General features: G+C 40.0%; 3 protein-coding genes across 3 annotated transcripts; 2 read left to right on the forward strand and 1 right to left on the reverse strand.

The window, feature by feature from the left end:
* The first annotated feature begins 310 nt into the window (after nucleotides 1-310).
* LOC116123970 lies at nucleotides 311-1,029 on the forward strand. The gene is made up of 2 exons (XM_031409685.1): nucleotides 311-574; nucleotides 680-1,029. Exons 1-2 carry the CDS (start codon nucleotides 483-485, stop codon nucleotides 879-881), a joined length of 294 nt encoding a protein of 97 aa, XP_031265545.1. The 5' UTR covers nucleotides 311-482; the 3' UTR covers nucleotides 882-1,029.
* Nucleotides 1,030-10,546: 9,517 nt separating this feature from the next.
* LOC116123969 lies at nucleotides 10,547-13,099 on the forward strand. The gene is made up of 2 exons (XM_031409684.1): nucleotides 10,547-10,688; nucleotides 12,353-13,099. The coding sequence occupies exons 1-2, from the start codon at nucleotides 10,616-10,618 to the stop codon at nucleotides 13,003-13,005; spliced, it is 726 nt and encodes a 241-aa protein (XP_031265544.1). The 5' UTR covers nucleotides 10,547-10,615; the 3' UTR covers nucleotides 13,006-13,099.
* A 674-nt stretch (nucleotides 13,100-13,773) lies between these two features.
* On the reverse strand, nucleotides 13,774-16,416 carry LOC116123966 (elongation factor 1-alpha-like). Its single transcript, XM_031409680.1, has 3 exons — nucleotides 16,295-16,416; nucleotides 15,086-15,567; nucleotides 13,774-14,989 (listed from the first exon to the last, which is right to left on the reverse strand). The coding sequence occupies exons 2-3, from the start codon at nucleotides 15,545-15,547 to the stop codon at nucleotides 14,108-14,110; spliced, it is 1,344 nt and encodes a 447-aa protein (XP_031265540.1). The 5' UTR covers nucleotides 15,548-15,567; nucleotides 16,295-16,416; the 3' UTR covers nucleotides 13,774-14,107.
* Between the last annotated feature and the right edge of the window lie 906 nt (nucleotides 16,417-17,322).

Raw genomic sequence — 17,322 nt, forward strand, 5'->3', positions numbered from 1 at the left:
ATTCTTGTCCTTCCACATCCTTCAAACTGTAAATTTCACTTATGCCTTTGTGTAAAATCAGTTTTTCAGTAATTACAACATAATTGATTGACCAAATTAAATTCATCCATTGATAATCCCAAAGGGAAAGAATAAAAGAAGTGTTCAATTTCTTCCTTTTGTAGCCATACATGAATATGATACAACCTCTGTAAAAAAATAAACAAGTAGAATCTAATTACTGCATTTTTACAGGGGCGTTGTGCACAGAAAAGGCAAAACGAGGCATCTCTATCTGCTATCATTACTTTTCTACAGTTCCAATAAACACAAAACGCTTTCGCTTTAAATGCATTGAGAGTGAAGGAGGAAAGTGTAGACGACAAAACTCTCTATCCAAATTCCAACCTAAAATCATAAACAATATTACAAGTATAACAATACCCATTACTTTAATCTTTCTTCTATTCTTCTTTGATCTTTCTCTTCTCAATCCGAAAAAAATGCAGTCCATGCTGAACCTTTATGGCTCCTATGGCCTTCCACTATGTGTATCTGGGATCACTCAATCTCATCATCTAACTCTCTCCAAAGAGTCTCTCTCTCTCTCTCTCTCTCTCTCTCTCTATTTTCCTCTTGCTTTGTGTTGACTGTTGAATATGCTATGAACTTTAATTTTAAGTTATGATTTATGGTGCAGGATGGCTGATCATGATCGCAGAAGGGAGGCTATGAAGAAGCAAAGATCACGAGGTAGACACGCAAATCAAGAGATGGGTATGGAGAGAAACCATGCGAGAGAAGTTGTAGAGATCACAGAAGGTGAGGTTGATGAAGATCTAGCTTGTGTTTTGCAGGATCTGTACAACATTTGTTCGTCTTGTACAGCAAAAGCTGCATAGATTGTTAAAATCATTAGACATGCTAGCTGCCTTTACCCTTCAAATTTCTTTGATTCTATTTACCTTTCTTTTAAATGTTTTCTTTTTGATCTTTGGCACTTCTCCCTAATATGGTTTATGTGATATATTGGTTTGATCTTTGCCTTGAGTGTTGGTTTTCTTTTGAGCCATGCATTTACTGTAGTAAGAGTGGTCCACAGAAAGCAAGAAACTGTGTAAGTTTTCGCAGTTTTCAAGAAATTTTTGCTCTTTTTATAGACAAAACTAAAATCCAAATGAAGTTGGTCCAATTATTCTTTTTTTCACATTACAAACTAAACTTTATAGAAGTTAAATGAATTTTTGATTCATTATTGTCACTGAAATTGACAATATCATTCGCCACTAATTCATGAAAATAAACACATATCAGAACCTAATGAAAAGTCCCTACCAGTCTGCCTGTATTATTTTGAAAAACGTCTTGGATTAGAATTGGAAAGCTAGCAAGCCACTTGCAAATGCTATTGAAGTTAACGAGCGCAAATAATCTATATGTCCTGCTATAAAACTTTCTGTTTATTTCTTTTATGTTCTTCACACCTTGGAAATGCATTATCTGTCAATTGAGGGAGGAAAGTAATCTCATGACTTACAACTAATTTGGTAGTTTGTTTCCTATAAATTGATAGAAGTACTGTGAAAACGTAACATCCATAATGTTTTTGAGTTTGGAGGTCTTGGAGGAAGCCAAATAGTTTTTTTTTTCTTTGATAACCAGGGGTGTCTAGCCAGCTTACGCGCATCTCAACTAATCTCTTAGAACCCTGAAATTACCGACCAAGTAAGAACTCCCATGGCTATCCGCCTATCTTTATTAGCAATCGAGAAGGGAATCAAACTCAAGACCTCTTGAGTAATACATCCAAAAGTCTTTATTAAACTATTTGGCCACTTAGTGATAGTTAGCAAGCCAAATAGTTAATTATAATAAAGCTCTTTATAGTCATAATTGTGGTACCAAATTAATTTTATTACTATGAGGATATTATAACTTAATAGAGGTATAGTTACAAAAATTATTATTTTGATTTAATTATTCTTAGTACAAGTGGTATAGAGGTAAAATATGTTGTTGGTACAGAATTTTGCACCAACCAGCAAGATTCGATCGACCTTGTCGGGATCGAAACCGATGTGTGCGTGATTAGTGATAATCAGTGATGAATATGAATGACATGAACTAAAAACAAAGAGATTTTTAAAGTGGTTCGGCCAGGTTAATAGCCTACGTCCACTATGTGTTTGTATTTGCTGTGAGAGCTTACAATGCAATTCTTATCTGAAATTCGTGACCCCCTCCTCATTGTCTGAGAGGGGTTTATATACAAGATTTATACAAAGGAAGCAACGAAATTCAGGGGATTAGAACTGATTTGAATCATAATTCTAATATCCTCGCAATTGAGCACTATAATTGCGCAATGATCACCGTTGATCCAGTCATTCTCGCAATATTTGGGATCTGAAGTAATCTGGGATTGATTGAATGATTCCTTAAATTGTTCGCGACTAGTTTATGATGGGTCGAGCTATAGCTCGACGAGCTTATGCTGGGTCGATCAATCGTAGTTATCAAGCTCATTCTGAACCGAGCTATATCCTCGAGTTGGCCTGAGCTTGGCGGAAAAACCACATACAACATCTACCCCCTAGTGTTCGATGCTTGTTTCGGGCTTTGAAGACTATTACTCGATTTGATGCCAAGCTTGACTTCAACAGTGAGTCTCTGAGTGCGTGTTCAAGCGGGCCCCCATGATCGACCTTGTGCTTGGCCGACGTACCTCACACTTGGATCTTTATTCCTCATGATACCTGTCAAAACTCATAATATGAATAGTCAGGGCATAAAGGTAATTTTTGTGTCGTCGTGATGCGGCAGCCTTTATTAGTTACGTTTTGTCGTGAGTGGCTGACAACAACTGTTCACGCGCGAAGTCGAGGCGACTTGCAACGACAGTTATCATTATAGCAATCTGACGGTTCATCGTTCCTTGCAAACGGTCAACACGTGGCCACATCTACGAGATGAGATTGCTTGATGAATGAACGATTAGGATCGACTGTAAGTCGACAACCATGATTAAACCTCGCCTCTTCGTCTCTCATGGAAACCACTATAAAAGGTGGTGAAAAGCCTCATAATAGTCACTCCGAAAGTCATTCTGACTCTAGTTCTCCTTTGTCGTTGTTCTTATGTCATCACAATGGTTTTTCTCACGAGTTCCTAACACTTTCCTTATTCCGGTAAGGCTCTTTCCCTTATTTTCTTTTGTTTTTTTGTTTTCTCCGTCAAAGGGTGGCTACTGCAGTGGCCATATTGAATGTTTTAAGGTTTTGTTGCATCTTCGACGGTCTTAGCTTTTAGAGAGGTTTAACGCGGTGGTTGTCGGTATCCTGGGTAGGTCGCATACCTTCGTTGTATTGTGCAAGCTATCTCGGGTGCCTAAAATAGAAGCGAGTGTGGAATGGTTGTCAATTTGTTCAACCTCTGACACATGTTCTCTTCTTTTTTCAAGTACCCAGAAGCGAGCTACAACCATGTCTTCCTCCAGTAGTCATACCATAGACCGAATGTTCGATTCGCCAGTAGGCTCGGCAACCCTTGGGGATTTGTCTCCCGAGGTCTTTGAAGAATTCATCTCCCGAAGCTCGGACCCCGACGCTGCGGGTTCGTCCGATCGTGCTTCGATTCAGTTGGCTCACTCTCTGCCGTCTTCAGCCCATAGGCTACGAAAAGAACCACAATCTCGATCACCCTTGGGGATCTTGAATGCAAAAGAGCGGTCTACGCACTACAACTTAACTTGATGGTTCCGAGGGGATATTCTCAGAAGAACCCCCCACATGGATGGGTAGCAACCTCTGAGACTCTCCCTAGGTGTAGGGTATCCATTCCCCTGCACTACTATATCGATAATGTGTTAAGCCGATTCAACATTGTTCCTCTTCAACTGACGGCCAATTCTTACGTGATCATTATCGTGACGTACATCGCGTGCATGATCACTGACTTGGGCGAGCCATCCGTCGAAGAGCTTGTTCACTTGTACAGGCTCAAAAAGAGGCAAGACTAGACATACTACCTTTCCAAAGCGAGGAGAGTACATTTCAACGGGCTGGTTGACATCCGGAAGAAAGTTCCACACTAGGATTCACAGTTCTTTTTCTACGAAGCCCAGGAGATCGTTGTCTTCGCTGCGGAAGTGAGTAAGGCTTGGGCTTCCCGTGTGCATGCGAGGATTGTTCTCGAGCTGCACGTTCTGACTGGTCGTCCTGTTTTATTTTTGCAGTTAACGTCAAGCATAATTATCTTCCAGCTGCGAGGTTACAGAGGCTACAACATTTTAGTGATCTTCCAGACAATCAATGCAACATTAACGAGCTTCTCATGCTTTCTCACCTGAAAGCGTACGGCTTTTGTCGGGACAAGGCTAGTTTTCTAGCACTTTTGGAGAAAGGTTAAGTTGTTACTTGCTCGCATTTGTTTTCCTGTGCAAATAAATTGCTAATTCGTTTGCCTTTTTCCTTGCAGAAATATGGGCCGAAAAACCAAAAAAGAAGAAAACGGCTACCTCTGCAGCCGTGCACGAAGGCTCTAACTGCTTCGGGGATGAAGCAGCCAGCGAACATCGTCAGCGGCGAGTTTAGGGGAGGCCCAAGCGCGAAGAAGCCCGCAACTACCACTAAAGCAGGTGGCAGGAAAAGCGTTACAAAGCCCCGAAAGGGGCCAGCGAAGAAGACATCGGAGCCAACTGGAGGCTCGGGATAAAATAAAGCAGTCGAGCGGCATGATGGCTAGGGCAAAGAGGTTACCATGCAAGCTGGCGACCTTAAAAAAGAAGCGGCCAAAAGCTTAGCCAAGAAGAAACCCGCTCATACTAGCGAGGCAGGTGCTGCTAGGGGGAGTAAACCTAGCTCGTCCTAGTCAAAAAATAAGAAAACAGACGAAGCGGCCTAAGCTACGGTTGACGAGCTGATCAACCAACTCCCCGACCATATCAGTGTTGGGGCCACAGTGGCCAGGGATTGCATCACCTTGCGAACATTCGCTGCCGTAAAAAACTCGACTCCCTCCTAGATGTTGGCTTTAAATTACAGCTACTTGGCGAAGGTACCGGTAGTTCGCACCCTCTTTTCTTTTGCATGCTATTCTTGCTTCTTGTTGACTCCTCGTCTTCTCTTTTTAGGTTGCCATGGTAAGCAAACTTCTGTACGAGGAATGCAATGACACTTTAGAGGCAAACCACCAAAAATGGCAGGCTGCGGAGATGGTGAAGGAGAAGGAGAAGGAGAAGGAGACCAGGCGTGCTAAGCTCGAGCAACTCAGGGGGGAAGTCGCGACCCTTCAGGTCAAGTAAAGGGAATTCCTTGACAAGCTAAAAGCAATCGAAAGTGCTCAGGCTAAGGCGAAAGCTAAGGTAGTAGAGGTTGCAGAGACTTTGGCACAACAATAGGGTGCCAACAACAAACTGAACTCTGAACTATCCTTAACTCAGAAGGCTGCCATGAGCTGAGAGGCCAAGTCTAAACAGTCTTCGCTCGACCTTGGCCAAGAGGTGGTGGGTCGCCAAGAGGCCGAAGTTGAGGCTAGACAGCTCAGGCTTCGGATTGACGAGCTGAACGAGGCCATTACTACTTAGGCCTGGGAAACATCTGTCTTCCTCGTCTGGAAATTGGGGAAGCCCATCCTTCAATCGACTTCTCTTTCCTTCCCCAAGCTTATCAGAAAGAAGTTGAAAGGATGAGGGTTGAAGCTCGGGGGGAGACCTATGTTTACTCTGACGAGTCTAAGGAAGAGGGCGAGGACCAAAGAGAGGTCGAAGGAGGTCGAGCCCCAGCTCCAGGTTGAGGATCCAACTCCCCTAACCATAATTCCATCAACTGAGGTTCCCGACCTTGGAGAGGAAGTCACCGTTCCTCCTATTGATGAGTCATCTCTTCCTCTCGGTGATGACCTTCCTGGACAGGTCGAGGATGAAGCTCTCGCTCCCCTACCCACCTGAAGAGTCATTTTTTTTTTTTTTATGGGTTTTGCCTTTATAATTAAACTCAATCAATAAAAGAAACTTTTATCGTTTCCATATCGAGCAATATTTATTATACTTCTATGGAGTCAATTTGTCGTCCTAGTAGGACTTGTAACACTAAAATCCGAATTTGCTTAAAGTTACGCGTAGCTCGCTTCTTAATAAGCTTTTTCGGATTTGCACGAGGAAATCTTATGAGCCGTTCAACTTCAATTTCGGACTTTATTGCCCTTTTCAAGTTTTTTAGGCGCCAGCTTAAGGTCGATTTCCTTGAAAAATTAATTTCAAGTTTAACTTCGTCGATTTGGAGATGTTTTACCCTCAAATAGTTGGATTTTGGCGTGACTTGTTCGAGATAAGCTGCCTTTCCTGTACTCTTGACTTCAAGTTTTTTTTTTTTTTTAAGAATTTCATCGCTTAGGTCACGATTTAGTAAAATGCTAACGATCTTAAGATATTAACAATGAATCATAGAAAATAATGAATAATACGTCGTTTATTGATCAAGTATTTTGGCCATGAATGGCCTTACAACAAACGTGAATGCAGAACATAAGAATAAGTGAAACTCGAGCTGCTTATTGGTAATACCTTTACAAGTGCTCGGCGTTCCAAGCTTGCATTATCGCTTTGCCGTTGAGGCATTCAAGGTGAAAAGATCCTAGAGCGAGCTTTTCAAATATCCTGAAGGGACATTCCCATTTGGGCCCAAGTACACCCAAATTCAGGTTTTGAATACCCTGGACGACCTTTCTGAGGACTCCACTTCAAAGTCTCTGTTTTTGACCTTGGTATTGAAGTATCACTTAGCTCACTATTGATACGAGGCGAGCCTTAGCTGAGATTTGGCCTGATGTTCTTCGATCAAGTCTAGCCTCAGGTGAAGAAGGTTTTAGTTTGCTTCTTCGTTAAAGACTTCTCTTCGGAATGAACTAATTCCTACTTCAACCGGGACCATCGCCTCACATTTATAAGATAAAGAAAATGGGGTTTTGCCTATCCAGCTCTTGGCAGTCGTTCTGTAGGACCATAAAGCTTTTAGCAGCTTCTTTATGGTGTGCTTGATTACTTTGTTCATAGCCTCTACTTGTCCATTGGCCTGAGGCCGATATACGGCAGTGAAACTCTTCTTGAGGCCAAGCCGCTCGCAAGAGGTCTTGAAATCTTCACTGTCGAATTTCTTCCTATCGTCGGTTATTATTGTGTGGAGAATCCCAAACCGAAAAATTATGTTCCTATAGACAAAATCCTTCAGCCCGCTTGACGTTATTGTTGCCAATGGTTCGGCTTCCACCCACTTGGTGAAATAATTCACGACAACTACCGCAAATTTAATGCCTCATTTTCCCTGAGGCAAGAGATCGATAAGGTTGATGCCCTAGATTGCGAATGGCCATGAGCTTGTTAGAGTGGTCAATTCTTGCGATGGAGCTCGCGGAATATTTGTAAATCTCTGGCATCTGTCACATCTGTGGACATAGTCTGTTGCATCATCATAAACCATTGGCCAATAATATCCCTGGTGGAGCACCTTGTAAGCTACAGATCTACCCCCTGCGTGATTTTCGTAAATTCCCTTTTGTATTTCTCTCAGAGCACATTGGTCAATACATCATAGCAGCGGTACATTGAACCTATACTTGTACAGTCTATCGTTGATGAGCGTGTACCAAGCTGCCTTTGTGCAGAGTGTTCTGGCTTTGGTTCTGTCATCTGGCAATGTGTCGCCCTTCAAGTAGGTGGTGATTGCATCCATCTAGTTGTACCTTTGACTTGTGGTTAACACTAGTTCTCGCAGAGTGGAGATGCTTGGTTTCAAGAGGAATTTAACTAGGATCGAGTCGACCTTTTCATTGTTCATTGCAGAGGCCAGGCAAGCCAATGCATCTGCCTGCGAGTTTTTCTCCCTTGGGATCTAGTGAATGGTAATGGATCTAAACTGTACGAGCTCGGTCTCTACTTGTTGAAGGTAGGATGTCATCATATCTTCCTTTGTCTGGTATTCCCTAGTAATTTGATAGACCACTAGCTGTGAGTCACTATAAATCTTGATGGACTCTGCCCCCATTTCTCTTGCGAGATGGATACCTGCGAGCAATGCCTCATATTCAGCTTCGTTATTGGAGACGTTGAACCCAAATCTTACTACGGCTCTGATTAGGTCTCCGTCTGGACTTTCGAGCAAGAGGTTCGCTCCTGCTCCCTTTTCATTCGAGGAGCCATCTACATACAAAGCCCATAGCCATAAGTCGTCACCCTTTGGTTTCTGTTACTCGATCTCTCCCAAGGTACCTGCCTCTGGCAGGCTTGATTCAGCCTTTGGTTGATAGGAGAACTTAGATATAAAACCGCCATGGTCTGGCCTTTGATCGATGTCCTTGGGATATACTTAATGTCATGCTGACTTATCTCCATTGTCCACTAGATCAGTCTACCCGATGCCTTGTGCTTCTACATTATCTTCTTCAAGGAGTAGTTCATCAGCACATAGATGGAGTGTGCCTGAAAATAGGGTTGCAGCTTCCTAGCGGCAATAACAAGGGCATAGACGAGCTTTTCCATCTCCGACTAATGTGACTGTGAAGCATTGGCATTTCGCTAAGTCACTGACTTGGTGTAGCTCCATCAGGTCATTAAAGTTGTCGAGGTGGTCCCTGAGGTCCCATCTCCCATCGAACTTGCTTTCCGGTGCCCTGAACCCTTATGGGAGCGGGGACTAACGAACTTCCTCCGTAAAAGGGGAACTTATTACTTCCTCCGCCAGGTTTTTCTAGCGAGCTCTTAGATTGTCAAGCATCCTCTACATTCGATCTAAATCTTCATTTTGGTTGCCTTGGCTAGCTCTGTTAAGCCCTACCTCTAGCAAATAAGTCTGCAAGTCTGTTGCTTGCGAAGCTCCTCCGGCGTGCACATTGATGCGTGAGGTCGAGTCATGATAGCTGGGTTGATATGTGTTATCATGCTCGTCAATGTGTTGTTGGCGACATCGGTCTTAATCGGAACGTCGGTCATTGCAGATTGACGCACATGACTCGTTTCATGAGCTTATGAAGATCGATCTTGCCTTGGGCGTGGGTTAAAACTGGCATGTTGACGCTGGGGATACCGTCGAGCTTCTCGGTGGTGCTCGTCGCCTTCGCTTTCCATCAGTGGTTGCTTCCCCGGCCGCCTCCCGGGGTTTGTTTGCCCGCGAGACTCACACTCTTGTGTGGAGTGTTGTCTGCGAGATTGGAGGTGTTGATTGCCCCTTGGCGGTGACGAAACAAACTATCCACCTACAGAATTCATGCCTGTTGGGATTGCATTAGCGAAACGCGGCTGGTCTTGGTTCTGGGCAAATGGTTGTTGGTTCCTCAGCTCAGCCACATTATGTTGCACCGCCTGTGCAACCATTGTCCTGATCATCTCCATCAGCTGGCCGTTCTCGAGGGCTAACGTCCCTGCCTCCTAGTTGTTCGCAGTGTGCTGAGTTGGCGACATAGGTGGTCGGCGTCCAGCGTTCTCCTGTTGCACCTCTTGGTGGGTGGTTTCCACGTTCTCGTGATTTCTGAGGGGTAGTTTTCAATCTGGTGTACACCATTTTTGGCCCTGGAACAGGTAAATCGCAGTGAACGTTTACTGGAATCTTTGAAATCTTGGCAGGCCCTCCTTCTAGTGCCAAAATATTGGTACATAATTCTGTACCAACCAGCGAGATCTGATCGACCTTGTCGGGATCAGAACCAATGTGTGCGTGATTAGTGATAATCAGCGAGGAATATGAATGAAATAAACTAAAAACAAAGAGATTTTTAAAGTGGTTCGGCCAGGTTAACAGCCTACGTCCACTGTGTTTTTGTATTTGTTGTGAGAGCTTACAATGCAATTCTTATCTGAAATTCATGACCCCCTCCTTATTGTCTAAAGGGGGTTTATATACAAGATTTGTACAAAGAAAGCAACGAAATTCAGGGGATTAGAACTGATTTGAATCATAATTCCAATATCCTCGCGATTGGGCTCTGTAATTACGCAGTGAGCACAGTTGATCTAGTCATTCTCGCAATATCTGAGATTTGAAGTAATCTGGAGATTGATTGAATGATTCCTTGAATTGTTTACGACTAAATTATGCTGGGTCGAGCTATAGCTCGATGAGCTTATGCGGGGTCGAGCTATAGCTCGATGAGCTTATGCTAGGTTGATCAATTGTAGTTGTCAAGCTCATTCTAGACCGAGCTATATCCTTAAGTTGGCCCGAGCTTAGCGGAAAAACCACACACAACACAATTACTATGAATTTCTGATGCTGATTATATATATCTTCAAATACTAACAGTTATATCTTAGTATGATTTTTTTAATAAGTTTTAAATTTTAAATTTTATTGAGTTTTTATTTTTTAGAACCCATAAATTTCAAAAAAGATCATGGTTAAAATTTGTTTTAGTTATATAAAAACATAATCCAATTAAGTTTCCGCACGAAAGTAAATAATCTTNGTCATTAAGCCATTATTTAGGTGGGAAAAAGTCGCTAACTCTTGTAAAAGTATCAAAATAACCCCTTAAAAATCATGGGTGATTTTTTATTCGAGTATTTTTCAGGGGCCGAATAAATAACCGATAAATGCAAAACCCTTTCAATTTCGAGTGTACGCAAGTTCTGTGACTGGAGTTGAGAGAAATGGCAAGAACAGCTCTTCTTCACTTGCTACGATCAGAATGCAAACATCTCTCATCAAGGAGCTTCCATTCAGGTTCTATTCATCTCTCTATTTCGATTTAAACTCCTCATTTTCAGTTAAGTCTCTGTTTCATTATTTGTTATTTTGCGTTATGTAAAGGGTATAAGAAAAAGATCTGATAGTTATATTTAAAGATTTCACAGCGTACACTTTACAAATTCATGATTTTTTTTCCCGGAATTAGGTAAGTAAGAAGATTTATTGTTAATGAACTTGTGTTCTGTGTATTGTGTTTAAATAAAAATAAAATTACGCCATGCCGGGGTTTACAATATAACAGTGGTAGGGTTTCTTTATCTGTTCTGTTGTCTTATATTTATGGCTGTCAGGAGATTTTTTGGCACCTTGTTTGTGGATCTTGTATTGCTGGTTTTTTCTTAAACTCCATTTGCTAAGTAAAAAAATTTGGCTTTATTGTAAATCATCCCGACCTCATGGCCATCTATCTGCCAAAATATCACGAATGACCCGGTTCTCGGAAAGTGTAGGGTGAGACTCAATTTAAAGGGTTGGGGAATTTCTTGTTTTTTACTTCCCAAATAATAATAATGAATATAGCATATATCTAATAGTCCTTCTACTTTAGACTTGGTCTTGATCTTGTTTCCTATCCCAGTTAAATATTGTTCAATCTTTCTGGTATGGTTTTAGAATATAGATCTGCATACCATTGCTGTGCTTGTAGAAATCACATTTCAAAGCATCCCATTCATTTGAGTTCATAATTGTGGGATCTACAAATGGCTTTGCGTGATCTATTTCTCATTATGATGGATGTTTTATAAAGAGTTCAATTTCACGGACAAAAGAGTTGAGAATCAATCGTTTTACACAATGTTATAAGCTTGTGAGCATATTTTTGGTGGTTCTGGTCGATTCTGTTTTTTGTCATACTCAAGTCGTCTTCATGTCAGCAACTTGGAGTTCACTTCTCAACAGCCTTAGCCTCTTAGATGGGGAAAACGGAAAATTCATGTTGTGTTGGCTACTTTTTTTCTTTCAACTATATCTGAAAAAGTTGGATTGAATAAATGAGTAATACTTTGTCTAGTGGAATTTCTTAAATTGCCTTCATAGTATTCTATTTTGTCATAGTAAATTAGATGATCTTTTGTTTTGTATCTTCTAATGAACGACCTAGGCATTTATTCTTTATTTGTTCATCTAGAGTTACTCATTTTCATGATTTTTCAGTTTTTTCTGTGATAAAAATTTTCTAGTTTGTGCCTTTTACTTGATAAGAAGATCCTGTATGGCATTGTGCAGTTTAATGTTATGGTCATAAGATGCCGAGTCAGATGCATATCCTTCCTAGCCTTAATTCTTATGTCTTTCAGTAGAAATTTGAGCTCTGTGATTGCATTTGCTGTTGTAGTTTAGAGGATCTTCAATGAGTGGCCAAACACAATTCATTCTTATGTCTTTGAGTAGAAATTTTAGCTCTGTTATTGCATTTGCTGTTGTAGTTTTGAAGGATCTTCAGTGAGTGGCCAAACACAAATGAATACTTTTCTTGTTGCTTCTCTTGCAAATAAAACTGATCCTAAATTCCGTGGTAGTAACTACTGCAATGGGTGTCATCCTTGACAACCATATTTCTCCTATATAAAACTGATCCTAAATTCAGACCTCTGGAGTACACCTCTAATTTAATCATGACTTTTTCATGGTTTCAGGTTATCATCTTAGTACACTTGTAACAAGGTCACACTCCCCAAAGGCCACATCCAGTTTCTACTCTCCCATCCATCTTGTAGCTGCTCAGAGAAGATGGGCTTCTCAAAATTCAGCTGCAACTGACGACAGCAGGATCAGCATTGGACCACGTCGAGGGGCAGAGGGTGTGGAGGATGAAAAGGACTCTGGTGTTGTTTATTATGGTCCAATTTCATCAACCATCAAGAAAGTGAAGCTTCTCTCTCTTTCAACCTGCTGTCTCTCCGTATCTCTAGGCCCAGTCATAACCTTCATGACATCTCCAGGTATGAACGTAATCTTGAAGGGTGCAGTGGCGTCATCCGTGATATTTCTCAGTGCTACTACCACTGCTGCCCTTCACTGGTTTGTGAGCCCCTACATTCACAAACTGAAGTGGCAGCCAGGTTCAGATAGCTTTGAGGTGGAGATGTTGACATGGTTGGCAACATATACGACACAGACTATTAAGTTTGCTGATATTCGACCACCAGAGACCCAAAGGCCTTTTGTGACATTTAAAGCCAATGGGAAGTTCTACTTTGTTGATGCAGAGCACTGTCAGAACAAGGCCTTGTTGGCGAGACTGACCCCTCAAAAATCAACTCAAGAATCAGCTTTTAAAAATCTGTAAGGTATTTACACAAGCCTCGGGTCAGCTTGAGCCTTTGGGGGTGTTTAAACAATTGCCTTTTGATAAGAGATACACCAACTTTATTGGTTTTGATTCAAAAGTTCATTTATTATATGAAGGCTAGAAGGCTAGAATTTCCTGGAAATTTTGGTCAAATGAGGTTTTGCTAGTTGTAATAATATTTGGCTACAATTTCATGGATTCTTTTGCTGGCTATGTTTTGAAGTCCATATGTCATTAGAAATTAGGATTTAGAAAATGTTAAGCCTAATTTTATTTTAATATTTTAAAAAATATATTAGAATATGCATTTTTTGTTTTAGAAAAGCAGGTCTTTATTTCTGGGAGATTTGTGTTTTCATGGAATATGAGACATTCCAGAATCATAATCATAAAAATAAAACTTTTTGTTTTTATTTTATAAAACATTCTTTAAAAAATAATAATAATGCTGTAGTAATAACGAAGTATGTAGTTAAATTCTTATAACTCCTTGAGTTTACACTTTACATACATCATTACATTGTTGAGATATTCTTGAATTCATTAATATATTCTCGAGTGAGTTATTTGCACACGAAAGAAAAAGAAAAATACCTCGAACTATTAAAAGAACTTAAATCAACAAGCAGAATAGCAATTGATATTCCGTTCCAGGATATCAGTTATAAATTGACAATATTTAGTAAAAAGATGATTACTAACAATTGCACCATCAGAAACAGATATTATAAATTATACGGCTCATAAATTTAAGAACGCAAACTAGACATTAATAATGGAAAGTTGATAAAAACATCTGAGGAGCTCAGGCAAAACCTAAAACTCCTGAGCTGCTTATGAAATAGAAAATATCGAGTTCAACAAGACAAACAGACCAAAATTAAAAACAGACTCAAAATGACTCCAGACAAGAATCTCGCCACCGTCGGTCAAGAACCCAGTTCTGCGAACAGCATCCCCGCCGCCAAGGTGATGACTTAAAACTATAACCATCAAAATTAACACCTAAACATACCACTTCTGGACTCCTAACAAGAACCCAGTCTTTATTATAACAACGCTGATAGCCCTCTCCTGCAGACACTGCAACCTGCACGGTTCACTTCTTCTTTGCAGCAGATTTGGTCACCTTAGCTCCACTGGGATCCTTCTTATCCACACTCTTAATGACTCCAACAGCAACAGTCTGGCGCATGTCCCTCACAGCGAAACGACCAAGTGGGGGGTACTCAGAGAAAGTTTCAACCACCATGGGCTTGGTAGGAACCATCTTAACCATACCGGAATCACCATTCTTCAAGAATTTGGGCTCCTTCTCTAGCTCCTTACCAGAACGTCTGTCAATCTTGGTCAAGATCTCAGAGAACTTCACAGCAATGTGGGAGGTGTGGCAATCAAGAACTGGGGCATATCCATTTCCAATCTGCCCAGGGTGGTTCATGATGATAACTTGGGATGTGAAGTTGGCTGCCCCCTTTGCGGGATCATCCTTGGAGTTTGATGCAACATAACCACGCTTGAGATCCTTAACAGCAACATTCTTAACATTGAATCCAACATTATCACCTGGAAGAGCCTCTTGGAGGGCCTCATGGTGCATCTCAACTGACTTAACTTCAGTGGTCAATCCAGTTGGACCGAATGTGACAACCATACCAGGCTTGAGGAGACCAGTTTCAACACGACCCACAGGTACGGTTCCAATACCACCAATCTTGTAGACGTCCTGAAGTGGAAGCCGAAGGGGCTTGTCCGATGGCCTCTTGGGCTCATTAATCTGGTCAAGGGCCTCAAGAAGCGTTGGACCCTTGTACCAGTCAAGGTTGGTGGACCTTTCAATCATGTTGTCACCCTCAAATCCAGAGATGGGGACAAAAGGAATCTTGTCAGGGTTGTAACCAACCTTCTTCAAGTAGGATGAAACTTCCTTCACAATTTCATCATACCTTGCCTTTGAGTACTTGGGAGTGGTGGCATCCATCTGTTTGGATAAACAACAGCACATACCAATTTATAGAAAAAGCAACAATAATACATAAGAAAATCTGGAAAGAATGGTGTAAAATTTCGACTATACCTTGTTACAGCAGCAAATCATTTGCCTCACACCAAGAGTGAAGGCAAGAAGAGCATGCTCGCGAGTCTGCCCATCCTTAGAGATACCAGCCTCTAAACCACCAGTGGTAGAGTCAATAATAAGGACAGCACAGTCAGCCTGGGAAGTACCAGTAATCATGTTCTTAATAAAATCACGATGTCCAGGGGCATCAATGACAGTGCAGTAATACTTTGTGGTCTCTAACTTCCACAAGGCAATATCAATAGTAATACCACGCTCACGCTCAGCCTTAAGCTTGTCAAGCACCCAGGCGTACTTGAATGATCTCTTGTTCATCTCAGCAGCTTCCTTCTCAAACCTCTCAATCACACGCTTGTCAATACCACCAAGCTTGTAGATCAAGTGACCAGTGGTTGTTGACTTCCCAGAGTCGACATGGCCGATGACCACAATGTTGATGTGAACCTTCTCCTTACCCATGATGAAGAATTGGCTTCAATCTGCGCACAAGTAAGAGATCCAAGTTAGAAAAATTAACAAACACATCTAGAACCATTGGAAAACAATAAATATAACTAAAAATTCACCTTTATTTTAAGGACAAGCCATAACATCTAATTAAATACATATACAAGCATTATAAAGAAACATCTCTAGCCTAAGATGCACATAATTACATACGAACCCAGGAATAAAGAAATCACCATAAATTACCAGATAATCCGATCTGTTCGGAAATTATATTTATAAATTCTAAAAGTAAAAGAGCACAAAATTCATAGCGAAAACCAATCAGAATAAAGTACAACTAAAAACACAAATCTATGTTTGTTCAAAATCTCAAGCAAAGAAGATATATTAGCCAAACAAGAATTATAAATCAACAATTAGAAATCAAATCGACTAAACACAAAAAGTAAACTTTCAATTTCGAACCGCAACACAAAACATCTTTACAGATCTCAAATTCGGAGAATTCACACCATCAGTACACTTAATCTAACACAAAACCAACCGGATTAAAACAAAAACAATAACTAGAATTCAATTCTTAATGGATCTCATATCGATATAAATCATCCGATCAAAATAACAGAAAAAAACAAATCATTTCGCAGATACAGAAACTTAAAAACTAATAAATGAAACTCGATTCATAAATTAATAGATATGAACACTAATCAACAAATAATTAACAATCATAGAAAAATAAGATTAAAATTAGACCTGAAGAGAGAGCGCTACTAAAACCCTAGCCGCAAGTGAGAGAAAGAGACTGGAGAAGCAGAAAGGTGAAAGTATGAGAAATGATAGGGTTTGTGAACTTTTATATGGGTATTTAATTTTTAATTTCTAGATCTGCCCTTGCTTTTTGTTCTAATGACATACGTGTCCTTCTGTTGCTACAAACTACAAAGATGGTGATTTAGGAAATTTCTTTCTCCACTCGCATTGATGCACGTTTCAAAAACAGTCCGTTCGATGTATGAGAATAGCACAACGCGCTGTGGAGAAGCGTGGAAAATGGAGAACTAGTAAAAGCATCGTATAACGACGTCGTATGTTTTGATTTTCGAGTGGTTTCTGATGTGGCGTAGTCAGCTGGGCTAGCTGCCTAGCAATAACAAAAACACTTTAGTAATTCAAAAGTGTTTTAATTAGTAATAAGAGGGTTTTATATTTAATTAAAGATAGTTTAATTAAAACAAAAGAAACTATTTTTCAACAAATATATAAACTATTTTTTAATAAAATGTTTCTAAAAAGTGGTTTTGCAATATATTTTTTATAAAGGAAAAAAATATATATTTAATAAAAGGGAGAACGACATTTTTCCACCCAAGGTTTGACAAAATAACACTTTTTCACCCGTCAAGTTTCAAAATAACACTTTTCCACCCTTCGTCAAGTTTTATTTGTGCTTTCTATTAATATTTAATTCAAAATACCTTTAAATAGTTAATTTCTTAATTAGTTTATTAGAATTAAAATTTAGTTAAATCAAACTCTTTATTCGATTTTTTATTAGTTCAAGTGTAAAGATATCTTTTTTTTTTTTTCCTTTGTTTATTTAATTAATTAGGAATTTTGATTTTTTATGTTAATTAGTAAAAATGAAAACATTATATCATGAAAAATATTAGATATTTAGTAGATTATTGAATAATAGTGAAGAGATATTAATGACATTATAAATAAATAAATAAATATGAAGGTCATTTAACTTAAAACAATTTTATAACAGTACTCCAAAT

The sequence above is a fragment of the Pistacia vera genome, unplaced genomic scaffold, assembly GCF_008641045.1.
Source record: "Pistacia vera cultivar Batoury unplaced genomic scaffold, PisVer_v2 Contig1461, whole genome shotgun sequence".
In the NCBI taxonomy this organism is placed as follows: Eukaryota; Viridiplantae; Streptophyta; class Magnoliopsida; order Sapindales; family Anacardiaceae; genus Pistacia; species Pistacia vera.